General features: G+C 35.4%; 1 protein-coding gene across 1 annotated transcript in view; it reads left to right on the top strand.

Moving 5' to 3' along the window:
- The first annotated feature begins 5235 nt into the window (after nucleotides 1–5235).
- LOC110021995 (probable ribosome biogenesis protein RLP24) overlaps nucleotides 5236–11767 on the top strand; it is a 13633-nt gene continuing 7101 nt past the window's right edge. The window contains 1 exon segment of the mRNA XM_020720754.1: nucleotides 5236–5339. Within this exon segment, the coding sequence (XP_020576413.1) occupies nucleotides 5259–5339 (81 nt within the window). The 5' untranslated portion in view covers nucleotides 5236–5258.

Here is an 11767-nt window from a genome sequence, read left to right as displayed (position 1 = left end):
TAGAATTCAAGTTGGTTGGAATTCAAGTTGGTTGGATGAAGTGGAGGAATGTTTCGGGCTTTTTGTGTGATAAAAAAGACCGCTTAGACTCAAAGGAAAATTTTATAAGATGGTGGTGAGACTTGCAATGCTCTATGGCCCTGAATGTTGACCTTTAAAAGAGAAGCATAATACTATGTTAAGTGTTGCCGAGATGAGAATGATTAGGTGGATGAGTGGCTTTACACTTAGAGACAAAATGAGAAATGATTATATCCATGATAGGGTTGGTGTAGCTCTTGTGACGGACAAAATTAGAGAAAGTCGTCTTTGATGGTTTGGTCATATTAAGCGTCGACCATCTGATGATCCGATTAGGAGAGTTGATGTTTTAGATTCAACTTATGTTAATAAAGGCAGAGGTCGACCTAGAAAAACTAGGGTTTATTGTATAAAAAATGATGTTAAAAAATATGGCACTAAATAGGATGCAATGGAGAAAAATGATTCATGTAGCTGGGGTAGTGAGATTAAGGCTTTGTTATTGTTGTTGCTGTTGTTGTATAATAATCTTATTAGTCTATATTTTTAGTTGACGAGTTATGGTGATGCTTAATGCATCTCAAGCTGATTGCTTTTATTATATGTACACATTATGAATTTTTGTATTAATAAGTCTTTTGACTTTTTCAGAGTTCTGCCTCTTAACTCAAAAACACAATGAGATTAGAGAAATGTTGGTTTTGCTCATCAACAATATATCCTGGTCATGGAATCCAGTTTGTCCGCAACGATGCAAAGGTGAAGCCCTCTTTCTGCCATTTGTTGCTCTAGATAGCTCAGTGAATACTTTACTTCTGGGATTATATATGGGTGTATTCTCATTTCTTTCATGGCTACCTCAACAGGCTTCTTGATCAAAACAAGTATCATTTTGTTTCTTTTTATATCTTTATGATCTTATGATAAAATGAACGATTGTTTTGATTTCTGAGAGTATAAGAAAGTGTTGCATGTTACTTCTAATAGCTTACCTCGAATAATATACGATGAACTTTTTTTTCACGTGTATTTAAGTGAACTTCTCATTTTTGTAGAATGGTATATAGTTGTGTTCATGAGACTTGTAAGGCTTCATAAAAAGATTATTGTTCAATCATCAAACTTTGTGTTATGCTATTTAATTATTTGTATTGTGGAGCAAGAACTGAAGGCCTGCCTCTTCTGATGGATTGCGGTGTGTTAGCTTCAACAATGAATGGTTTGGGGTGAAATTTCTATTATAATCATCCCTGTTTTTGATGCTGAGGTATCGGGCCCTTTTTTTTCACCTTAATATAGATTGGGAAAGATTTTGCAAAAGCTTAAATTGAGATTAGAGAGGGTGAAAGGCGAAACACTGTTGGGGAAAGAACTTTTAGGAACATGTTTCATTACAATTGTTTAGGAAGGTAGTTTCGAGAAACTTTATCATTGTAATGCTGTCTTGGAAAGCTCTTGATGACACTTTTTACTGGGAAAATGAATAAACTGTAAATATTCAGATCTAGCAAAACTGCCTTTTTATAGTTTAGCTTTCCTTTATCAACCTTAATGAATCATGTGCCTCTTTGATTGGATAGATTGGTTAAAAGAAAAATGGGGCATTTACATACATAACACCCAATTCCTATATATTTACATATCTAGAAGCTAAACTTAACTTTTGACATTTATACCGCCTAAATCTTTAATATTACATAAAAGATAACTCTTATTTAACTTACACAAACTGAATACACCTTTTCATGCATAGTTAAAGTGGCATATGTGTGAAAATTGAAATTTAGGTGTTAGATATGTAAATACATAGGAATTAAGTGGTATGTATGTAAATATTCCAATATAAATCAGTTTGAAAAACTAAACTTCGACATTTAAAAATTCATTGACAGTAATGAGTACGCTAGCATTGCTTATGAAATTTTACCTAATGCTGTTCTGTCTGATGGTGTTTATTATTGAACACTAACAATTATGTCTTGCGGATGCCATCTCCTTTGATTGATAAGTTGAATGTTCATTTCATCTTTAGCTTGCAGTAGTACTTTTATGCAGTGCTATTCTTCTACTTGGTGGTGTTGGCTTGAAATACTCTTCTTCAAGTGATTTTATAAATAATTTATTACTGTTAATTTTTCATCTATTATAGATAAATTAGACCAAGCATAGAGTTTTATTAAATAACTTGTCATTGGTGGGATGTAATTAAGGTCAAATATAATGTGCTACCAGGGAGCGGCTTGGTTTTTAGTTATTGAGTTATTGTTATTAAGCCACAACTGTTATTAGATGTCAATGCTGTCTACTACATGTGGTTCAACGTAATTTTATTAAGAGGTAGATATCAATTCTGTCTATATTAAAAAAATAATATGGTTGGTATGATGTGATATTATTTGTCACTAATTTTACATGCATCTAATTCTAGTCAAGAAGACATAATTGTCAATTTTGGATATGTTGTTAGTTTATGTGGATGATCAATCATATTTTCTATGATCGCAGTTGGGCTTCAGATTGTTGAAAGATTGAAGGGATTGTTGTTGTTGAAAATTTGGAAGTATGATCTATTGATGAAAATTTAAATTGGTGGCGGTTCAAGTTAATAGAAGTCTACAAATGGATATGGATTGTGAATTCGAAATATGATGATCAAAATAGGGAGGCAAAAAATTTGGACTATTGGATGGTGATAGTACAATAGAATAAGCATGATTGAACATCATTATCTATGCGTCCAAATGAAGTTTTGGTTGAATATTAGATTTTGAATTACTTCAGAATGAGGTTATATCTTGAAATTTAAATTCAATTTAATAATTTTTGAAATTATGGAGTTTGCTTGTTTCTTTTGGTGAATTAGTTGAGATTGAAGATTAAGTTAGCAGGAGTTGACAGATGAAGATGGATTATTGATTTGATATCTTTTGATCAACATTGTGAGATGGGAAATCTGGATTGTTGGTGGCGATAAGGACAAATAGGATAAGCATGGCCGATCATCCTTAGTCTACTGTCTAATTGAAGATATGGTCGAATTTATTTAAAATAATTTGTTTTGAATTTTAAATTCATTATAAGATTTTCTTGAACTGCGGATTAATTTTTCTTTTAGTATAGTAATTGCGGGCTCCAAAAATTTGAAAAGCGCCTCGGACTCTCATCGAGAGCTTAACGCGGGGCCTAATCTAAGTCGACTTTAGCTTACAGAGGGTTTTCTGCCCAATCGAATATACCCTATGATTCAATACTCAAAAGGGTAGTAACTGCTTCTTTGTGGTGTTATTTGGCCGCAAAAACCACAGGGATGGAGGGCTTGGGTTACGTCCTTACTGGCATAAAAATTCTTACTAATATAAAATTTGTTTTGTGCATGAATTTAGTAGTATACTTGATATAACATTGGTTTTTTGTGAGCTCGAGTCAGTAATAGATTTGTCTACCTTGACAAACAGTTGTGGAAGGTGGATGAATTTTGCTTTAAATATTAGGTGATAAGTTTTTGTTTGAATATTTTATTTATGATTTCAAATATTTTAATTTTATAAACGAACCCTTTTGATTGAAATTTACGATCAACATGACCATCATTGGGGTATTGTTTTATCTTTAAACCCTGTCAACTTTGTCCCGCTTACAGAGGATCAAATTCAGAAATTGAAATAGTTGAATTCAAAATAGACTATGAAGTATAATTTTAAAGTATAACCCTCCAATTGAAATCTTCGATCAACACGATCATCATTGAGGAATGATTTAAATTTATATATTATTAATAACACTAGTCATGTCAACTCCAGTCCTTGTGAGGAGGATCAAACTGACTCAACAGGGGCAAAACCTTATTGACTCTGGTCCTTTATAAGGAGGATCGAATTGGCCAAAGTGTAGGACTTACGTCATCCTGCAGGCAAGGCGACCCAATGATTGATTGCTTAAACATCATTAAGAGCATTAGTCCTGTCAACTCCAGTCCTCGTAAAGAGGATCACACTAGCTCAGTGGTGGCTCAATCTTGTTAACTCCAGTCTCTGTAGGAAGGAGGATAAGATTAGCTCAACGGGGGCTCAATCTTATCAATTTCATTCCTTGTAGGGAGAATGATGAGATTGACCAAAGTATGAGACTTACAACCTTGCCCTATAACCAAGACGACCCATTGCCTACGCAACATTCTCAGCGCATAAGCTTGAATATTTAGAGGCATGTGAGCACATGCGGGTACTTTAATTTTATTAATTGGAATTGATTTTAAGTAGCTATGCTGTTTCGAGACATTTAATTTTGAGTTCAAGCACACATTTTAACCCGTGCAGCATTCTCGGACCTTGAGTTCAGGCATTTAGCATGTGGGTCGAAGCACATGTAAGTATTTTAATTTTATTAATTGTCAATTTTGACTGATTTTTATGAAGTTTTATTGTTATTTGCACTGGTATACTATCATTGAGATGTGTACAAATATTTTCATTTAAGCTTTTAGTTTCACCTTATGTTCGCTCGTGTATGTGGGGTTGTGGATCCGGTGGCGAGCATGCAAAACTTCATTACAAGCGCCTCAGTATCGCCTTCTGTCTGATTCTATATGCGTGTTGCGTATCTGGTGGCGATGAAGACGCTTTAAACTTCGATTACATATTTAGAATTGTCGCTTCCAAACTTAGCTCCCATTTGAGTGTTTAGGTGTGTTGGATAATGTGGAGATCCAGTCCACCACAATTTAATTAGCTTCCTAATAAAAAATCTCACCTACCGCTCACCTACCACACACACCTACCGCCCACCTACCTCCCACCTGATAGGGTTGGTGTAGCTCTTGTGACGGACAAAATTAGAGAAAGTCGTCTTTGATGGTTTGGTCATATTAAGCGTCGACCATCTGATGATCCGATTAGGAGAGTTGATGTTTTAGATTCAACTTATGTTAATAAAGGCAGAGGTTGACCTAGAAAAACTAGGGTTTATTGTATAAAAAATGATGTTAAAAAATATGGCACTAAATAGGATGCAATGGAGAAAAATGATTCATGTAGCTGGGGTAGTGAGATTAAGGCTTTGTTATTGTTGTTGTTGTTGTTGTATAATAATCTTATTAGTCTATATTTTTAGTTGACGAGTTATGGTGATGCTTAATGCATCTCAAGCTGATTGCTTTTATTATATGTACACATTATGAATTTTTGTATTAATAAGTCTTTTGACTTTTTCAGAGTTCTGCCTCTTAACTCAAAAACACAATGAGATTAGAGAAATGTTGGTTTTGCTCATCAACAATATATCCTGGTCATGGAATCCAGTTTGTCCGCAACGATGCAAAGGTGAAGCCCTCTTTCTGCCATTTATTGCTCTAGATAGCTCAGTGAATACTTTACTTCTGGGATTATATATGGGTGTATTCTCATTTCTTTCATGGCTACCTCAACAGGCTTCTTGATCAAAACAAGTATCATTTTGTTTCTTTTTATATCTTTAAGATCTTATGATAAAATGAACGATTGTTTTGATTTCTGAGAGTATAAGAAAGTGTTGCATGTTACTTCTAATAGCTTACCTCGAATAATATACGATGAACTTTTTTTTCACGTGTATTTAAGTGAACTTCTCATTTTTGTAGAATGGTATATAGTTGTGTTCATGAGACTTGTAAGGCTTCATAAAAAGATTATTGTTCAATCATCAAACTTTGTGTTATGCTATTTAATTATTTGTATTGTGGAGCAAGAACTGAAGGCCTGCCTCTTCTGATGGATTGCGGTGTGTTAGCTTCAACAATGAATGGTTTGGGGTGAAATTTCTATTATAATCATCCCTGTTTTTGATGCTGAGGTATCGGGCCCTTTTTTTTCACCTTAATATAGATTGGGAAAGATTTTGCAAAAGCTTAAATTGAGATTAGAGAGGGTGAAAGGCGAAACACTGTTGGGGAAAGAACTTTTAGGAACATGTTTCATTACAATTGTTTAGGAAGGTAGTTTCGAGAAACTTTATCATTGTAATGCTGTCTTGGAAAGCTCTTGATGACACTTTTTACTGGGAAAATGAATAAACTGTAAATATTCAGATCTAGCAAAACTGCCTTTTTATAGTTTAGCTTTCCTTTATCAACCTTAATGAATCATGTGCCTCTTTGATTGGATAGATTGGTTAAAAGAAAAATGGGGCATTTACATACATAACACCCAATTCCTATATATTTACATATCTAGAAGCTAAACTTAACTTTTGACATTTATACCGCCTAAATCTTTAATATTACATAAAAGATAACTCTTATTTAACTTACACAAACTGAATACACCTTTTCATGCATAGTTAAAGTGGCATATGTGTGAAAATTGAAATTTAGGTGTTAGATATGTAAATACATAGGAATTAAGTGGTATGTATGTAAATATTCCAATATAAATCAGTTTGAAAAACTAAACTTCGACATTTAAAAATTCATTGACAGTAATGAGTACGCTAGCATTGCTTATGAAATTTTACCTAATGCTGTTCTGTCTGATGGTGTTTATTATTGAACACTAACAATTATGTCTTGCGGATGCCATCTCCTTTGATTGATAAGTTGAATGTTCATTTCATCTTTAGCTTGCAGTAGTACTTTTATGCAGTGCTATTCTTCTACTTGGTGGTGTTGGCTTGAAATACTCTTCTTCAAGTGATTTTATAAATAATTTATTACTGTTAATTTTTCATCTATTATAGATAAATTAGACCAAGCATAGAGTTTTATTAAATAACTTGTCATTGGTGGGATGTAATTAAGGTCAAATATAATGTGCTACCAGGGAGCGGCTTGGTTTTTAGTTATTGAGTTATTGTTATTAAGCCACAACTGTTATTAGATGTCAATGCTGTCTACTACATGTTGTTATTAAGCCACAACTGTTATTAGATGTCAATGTTGTCTACTACATGTGTTTGGTTCAACGTAATTTTATTAAGAGGTAGATATCAATTCTGTCTATATTAAAAAAATAATATGGTTGGTATGATGTGATATTATTTGTCACTAATTTTACATGCATCTAATTCTAGTCAAGAAGACATAATTGTCAATTTTGGATATGTTGTTAGTTTATGTGGATGATCAATCATATTTTCTATGATCGCAGTTGGGCTTCAGATTGTTGAAAGATTGAAGGGATTGTTGTTGTTGAAAATTTGGAAGTATGATCTATTGATGAAAATTTAAATTGGTGGCGGTTCAAGTTAATAGAAGTCTACAAATGGATATGGATTGTGAATTCGAAATATGATGATCAAAATAGGGAGGCAAAAAATTTGGACTATTGGATGGTGATAGTACAATAGAATAAGCATGATTGAACATCATTATCTATGCGTCCAAATGAAGTTTTGGTTGAATATTAGATTTTGAATTACTTCAGAATGAGGTTATATCTTGAAATTTAAATTCAATTTAATAATTTTTGAAATTATGGAGTTTGCTTGTTTCTTTTGGTGAATTAGTTGAGATTGAAGATTAAGTTAGCAGGAGTTGACAGATGAAGATGGATTATTGATTTGATATCTTTTGATCAACATTGTGAGATGGGAAATCTGGATTGTTGGTGGCGATAAGGACAAATAGGATAAGCATGGCCGATCATCCTTAGTCTACTGTCTAATTGAAGATATGGTCGAATTTATTTAAAATAATTTTGTTTTGAATTTTAAATTCATTATAAGATTTTCTTGAACTGCGGATTAATTTTTCTTTTAATATAGTAATTGCGGGCTCCAAAAATTTGAAAAGCGCCTCGGACTCTCATCGAGAGCTTAACGCGGGGCCTAATCTAAGTCGACTTTAGCTTACAGAGGGTTTTCTGCCCAATCGAATATACCCTATGATTCAATACTCAAAAGGGTAGTAACTGCTTCTTTGTGGTGTTATTTGGCCGCAAAAACCACAGGGATGGAGGACTTGGGTTACGTCCTTACTGGCATAAAAATTCTTACTAATATAAAATTTGTTTTGTGCATGAATTTAGTAGTATACTTGATATAACATTGGTTTTTTGTGAGCTCGAGTCAGTAATAGATTTGTCTACCTTGACAAACAGTTGTGGAAGGTGGATGAATTTTGCTTTAAATATTAGGTGATAAGTTTTTGTTTGAATATTTTATTTATGATTTCAAATATTTTAATTTTATAAACGAACCCTTTTGATTGAAATTTACGATCAACATGACCATCATTGGGGTATTGTTTTATCTTTAAACCCTGTCAACTTTGTCCCGCTTACAGAGGATCAAATTCAGAAATTGAAATAGTTGAATTCAAAATAGACTATGAAGTATAATTTTAAAGTATAACCCTCCAATTGAAATCTTCGATCAACACGATCATCATTGAGGAATGATTTAAATTTATATATTATTAATAACACTAGTCATGTCAACTCCAGTCCTTGTGAGGAGGATCAAACTGACTCAACAGGGGCAAAACCTTATTGACTCTGGTCCTTTATAAGGAGGATCAAATTGGCCAAAGTGTAGGACTTACGTCACCCTGTAGGCAAGGCGACCCAATGATTGATTGCTTAAACATCATTAAGAGCATTAGTCCTGTCAACTCCAGTCCTCGTAAAGAGGATCACACTAGCTCAGTGGTGGCTCAATCTTGTTAACTCCAGTCTCTGTAGGAAGGAGGATAAGATTAGCTCAACGGGGGCTCAATCTTATCAATTTCATTCCTTGTAGGGAGAATGATGAGATTGACCAAAGTATGAGACTTACAACCTTGCCCTATAACCAAGACGACCCATTGCCTACGCAACATTCTCAGCGCATAAGCTTGAATATTTAGAGGCATGTGAGCACATGCGGGTACTTTAATTTTATTAATTGGAATTGATTTTAAGTAGCTATGCTGTTTCGAGACATTTAATTTTGAGTTCAAGCACACATTTTAACCCGTGCAGCATTCTCGGACCTTGAGTTCAGGCATTTAGCATGTGGGTCGAAGCACATGTAAGTATTTTAATTTTATTAATTGTCAATTTTGACTGATTTTTATGAAGTTTTATTGTTATTTGCACTGGTATACTATCATTGAGATGTGTACAAATATATTCATTTAAGCTTTTAGTTTCACCTTATGTTCGCTCGTGTATGTGGGGTTGTGGATCCGGTGGCGAGCATGCAAAACTTCATTACAAGCGCCTCAGTATCGCCTTCTGTCTGATTCTATATGCGTGTTGCGTATCTGGTGGCGATGAAGACGCTTTAAACTTCGATTACATATTTAGAATTGTCGCTTCCAAACTTAGCTCCCATTTGAGTGTTTAGGTGTGTTGGATAATGTGGAGATCCAGTCCACCACAATTTAATTAGCTTCCTAATAAAAAATCTCACCTACCGCTCACCTACCACACACACCTACCGCCCACCTACCTCCCACCTACCTCCCACCTACCACTCTCCTAATTTCTATAAATAGTCTTTTATGGCTTGTCATAAGTCAAGTCAAGCAAGACCAAGTCAAGTCCTCTTGAGAGCTAAGAGAGAGAGAGAGAAAGGGAGAATAAAATAGAGATTTTCTTATAAACGTCGAGGCGTTCGACGGTGTAATTCCTCGAAGAAATAAAATCCTCTGCAGCTCCGTGGACGTAGGCTAATTTGCTGAACCACGTAAATCTGTGTCGCTCTGGTGTTTTTTTGCATGTAATTTCTCATTCTATTTTTCGCTTTATTATCGTCGTTTTTCACAATTGGTATCAGAGCCTTGGGTTCGGATCTAAGGAAGAATGATGAGCGGAGACGAAGTGATTACATCGGAGATTGAGAAGTTCAATGACACAGATTTTGCTTACTGGAGGATGCAGATAGAGGACTACCTCTATGAGAAGAAACTTCATCTTCCGTTACTGGGAAAACGACCATAAAAGATGAATGAGGCGGAATGAAATCTATTGGATCGAAAGGTTCTGGGGGTTATTCGATTAACCCTGTCTAGATCGGTTGCCCACAACGTCTTCAAGAAGAGGACTACTGCAGATCTCATGACGGCTTTATTAGGTATGTATGTAAAGCCATCGGCGAATAACAAGGTGCATATGATGAAAAAATTATTAACTTGATGACAGAAGATGTGTCTGTTGCTCTACACCTGAATGATTTGAATATTATCACAAATCATTTATCGTCTGTTGAAATTGATTTTGATGATGAAATACGTGCATTGATATTGTTAGCTTCATTGTCAAATAGCTGGGAAGCCATGAGGATGACAATTAGCAATTCTGCAAGTAAATCCAAGATGAAATATGATAATATTCGTGATTTGATTTTGGCTGAGGAGCTGCGCAGAAAAGATTCTAGCGAGACCTCGAGTTCGAGTTCGACACTGATTGTTGATTCAGAGGGATATCACAAGACATCAAACAGAGGAAGATCAAAATCAAAGTCTGGTCAGCAGTCAATCTGCTGGAATTGTGGCAAGGCTGGCCACATAAAAATGAAGCCACATAAAAATGAACTGAGGCTGGCCACATAAAAATAAGAAGGAGAATGATGAAGAAGGAGAATGATGACGCTAATGTTATAACTGAAGAAATACATGATGCATTATTGTTGGCAGTTCACAGTTCTGTTGATAACTGAATACTAGATTCAGGGGCTTTCTTCTATACATATTCCCACCAGGAATTGACGCGAAACTATGTTGCAGGAGATTTTGGGAAGGTACATCTGACACATCTGACTGATGGAAAAGCTTAAAAGCTTTGAGCGTGGTGGGGATGAGAGACGTATATATTTCACTCCCTAACAAGAGCAAATGGACTTTGCAATAAGTTTGACATGTTCCTGAGTTGAAGAACACCTCATCTCTGTTGGACAACTCAATGACGGTGGTCATTCGGCGGTCTTCTCAGATAGTATCTGGAAAGTTACCAAATGAGCATTAGTACTAGCTCGGGGTAAGAAAACTGACACTCTATATATGAATACAGATTTACTCAAGTGTGAACATATGAGTCAGATGTGCATTATGAGGAAGCAGAAGAAAGTCAATTTCCTGAAAAGTGGCAGAGCGCCAAAGACAGAAAAATCGGACCTTGTACAGACAAATGGTGAAGAACCACATAGGTATGAAAAAATCATGCAAGATGAGAGTTCGAGCAAGTGGGAGCTGACTAAGAAGGAGGAGGCGGATTCCCTACCAGGGCATGGAATCAGACTTGGGAGCTGAGCTTGGGAGCTGACAAAACTTCTACCAAGGAAGAAGACATTGCACAACAAGTGGGTGTATCGGGTGAAAACTGCGCTTGGTGGAAGTAAGAGGTACAAGACTACATGTTGAAAAGGGCTTTCAGCAGGGGCAGAATATTGCTCATGTAGTGAGAGTTGTAAGCAGATATAGACGTAACCCAAGAAAGAGCATGGTGGTACAAGACTACGTTGACAGTGATATGTCAATTGAGGGTGTTACTCGTGAGGAGCTGAAGTTGTGCTCGACTTCAGTTGATCTTCTAGCATGAAGACCAGGGCTTTGAGTTGCAGAGGTGGATGATATCATGTTTGAGGAAAATGTCGGTACAATTATTTGATGATGCATAGTGATGCAACCAGTAGGTGATACAGTCAATGTCCCAGTCTCCAAGTGAGAGAATTGTTGGGTAATATGGAGACCCGATCCGCTGTGAGAGAATTGTTGGGTAATGTGGAGACCCGATCCGCTACAATTTAATTAGCTTCCTAATTAAGAATTTCACCTACCGCTCACCTACCTTCTCAC

Source organism: Phalaenopsis equestris, unplaced genomic scaffold (assembly GCF_001263595.1).
Source record: "Phalaenopsis equestris unplaced genomic scaffold, ASM126359v1 Scaffold000160, whole genome shotgun sequence".
In the NCBI taxonomy this organism is placed as follows: domain Eukaryota; kingdom Viridiplantae; phylum Streptophyta; class Magnoliopsida; order Asparagales; family Orchidaceae; genus Phalaenopsis; species Phalaenopsis equestris.
The sequence above is the reverse complement of the archived record's forward strand: the minus strand, read 5'-3'. Positions and strand labels throughout refer to the sequence as shown.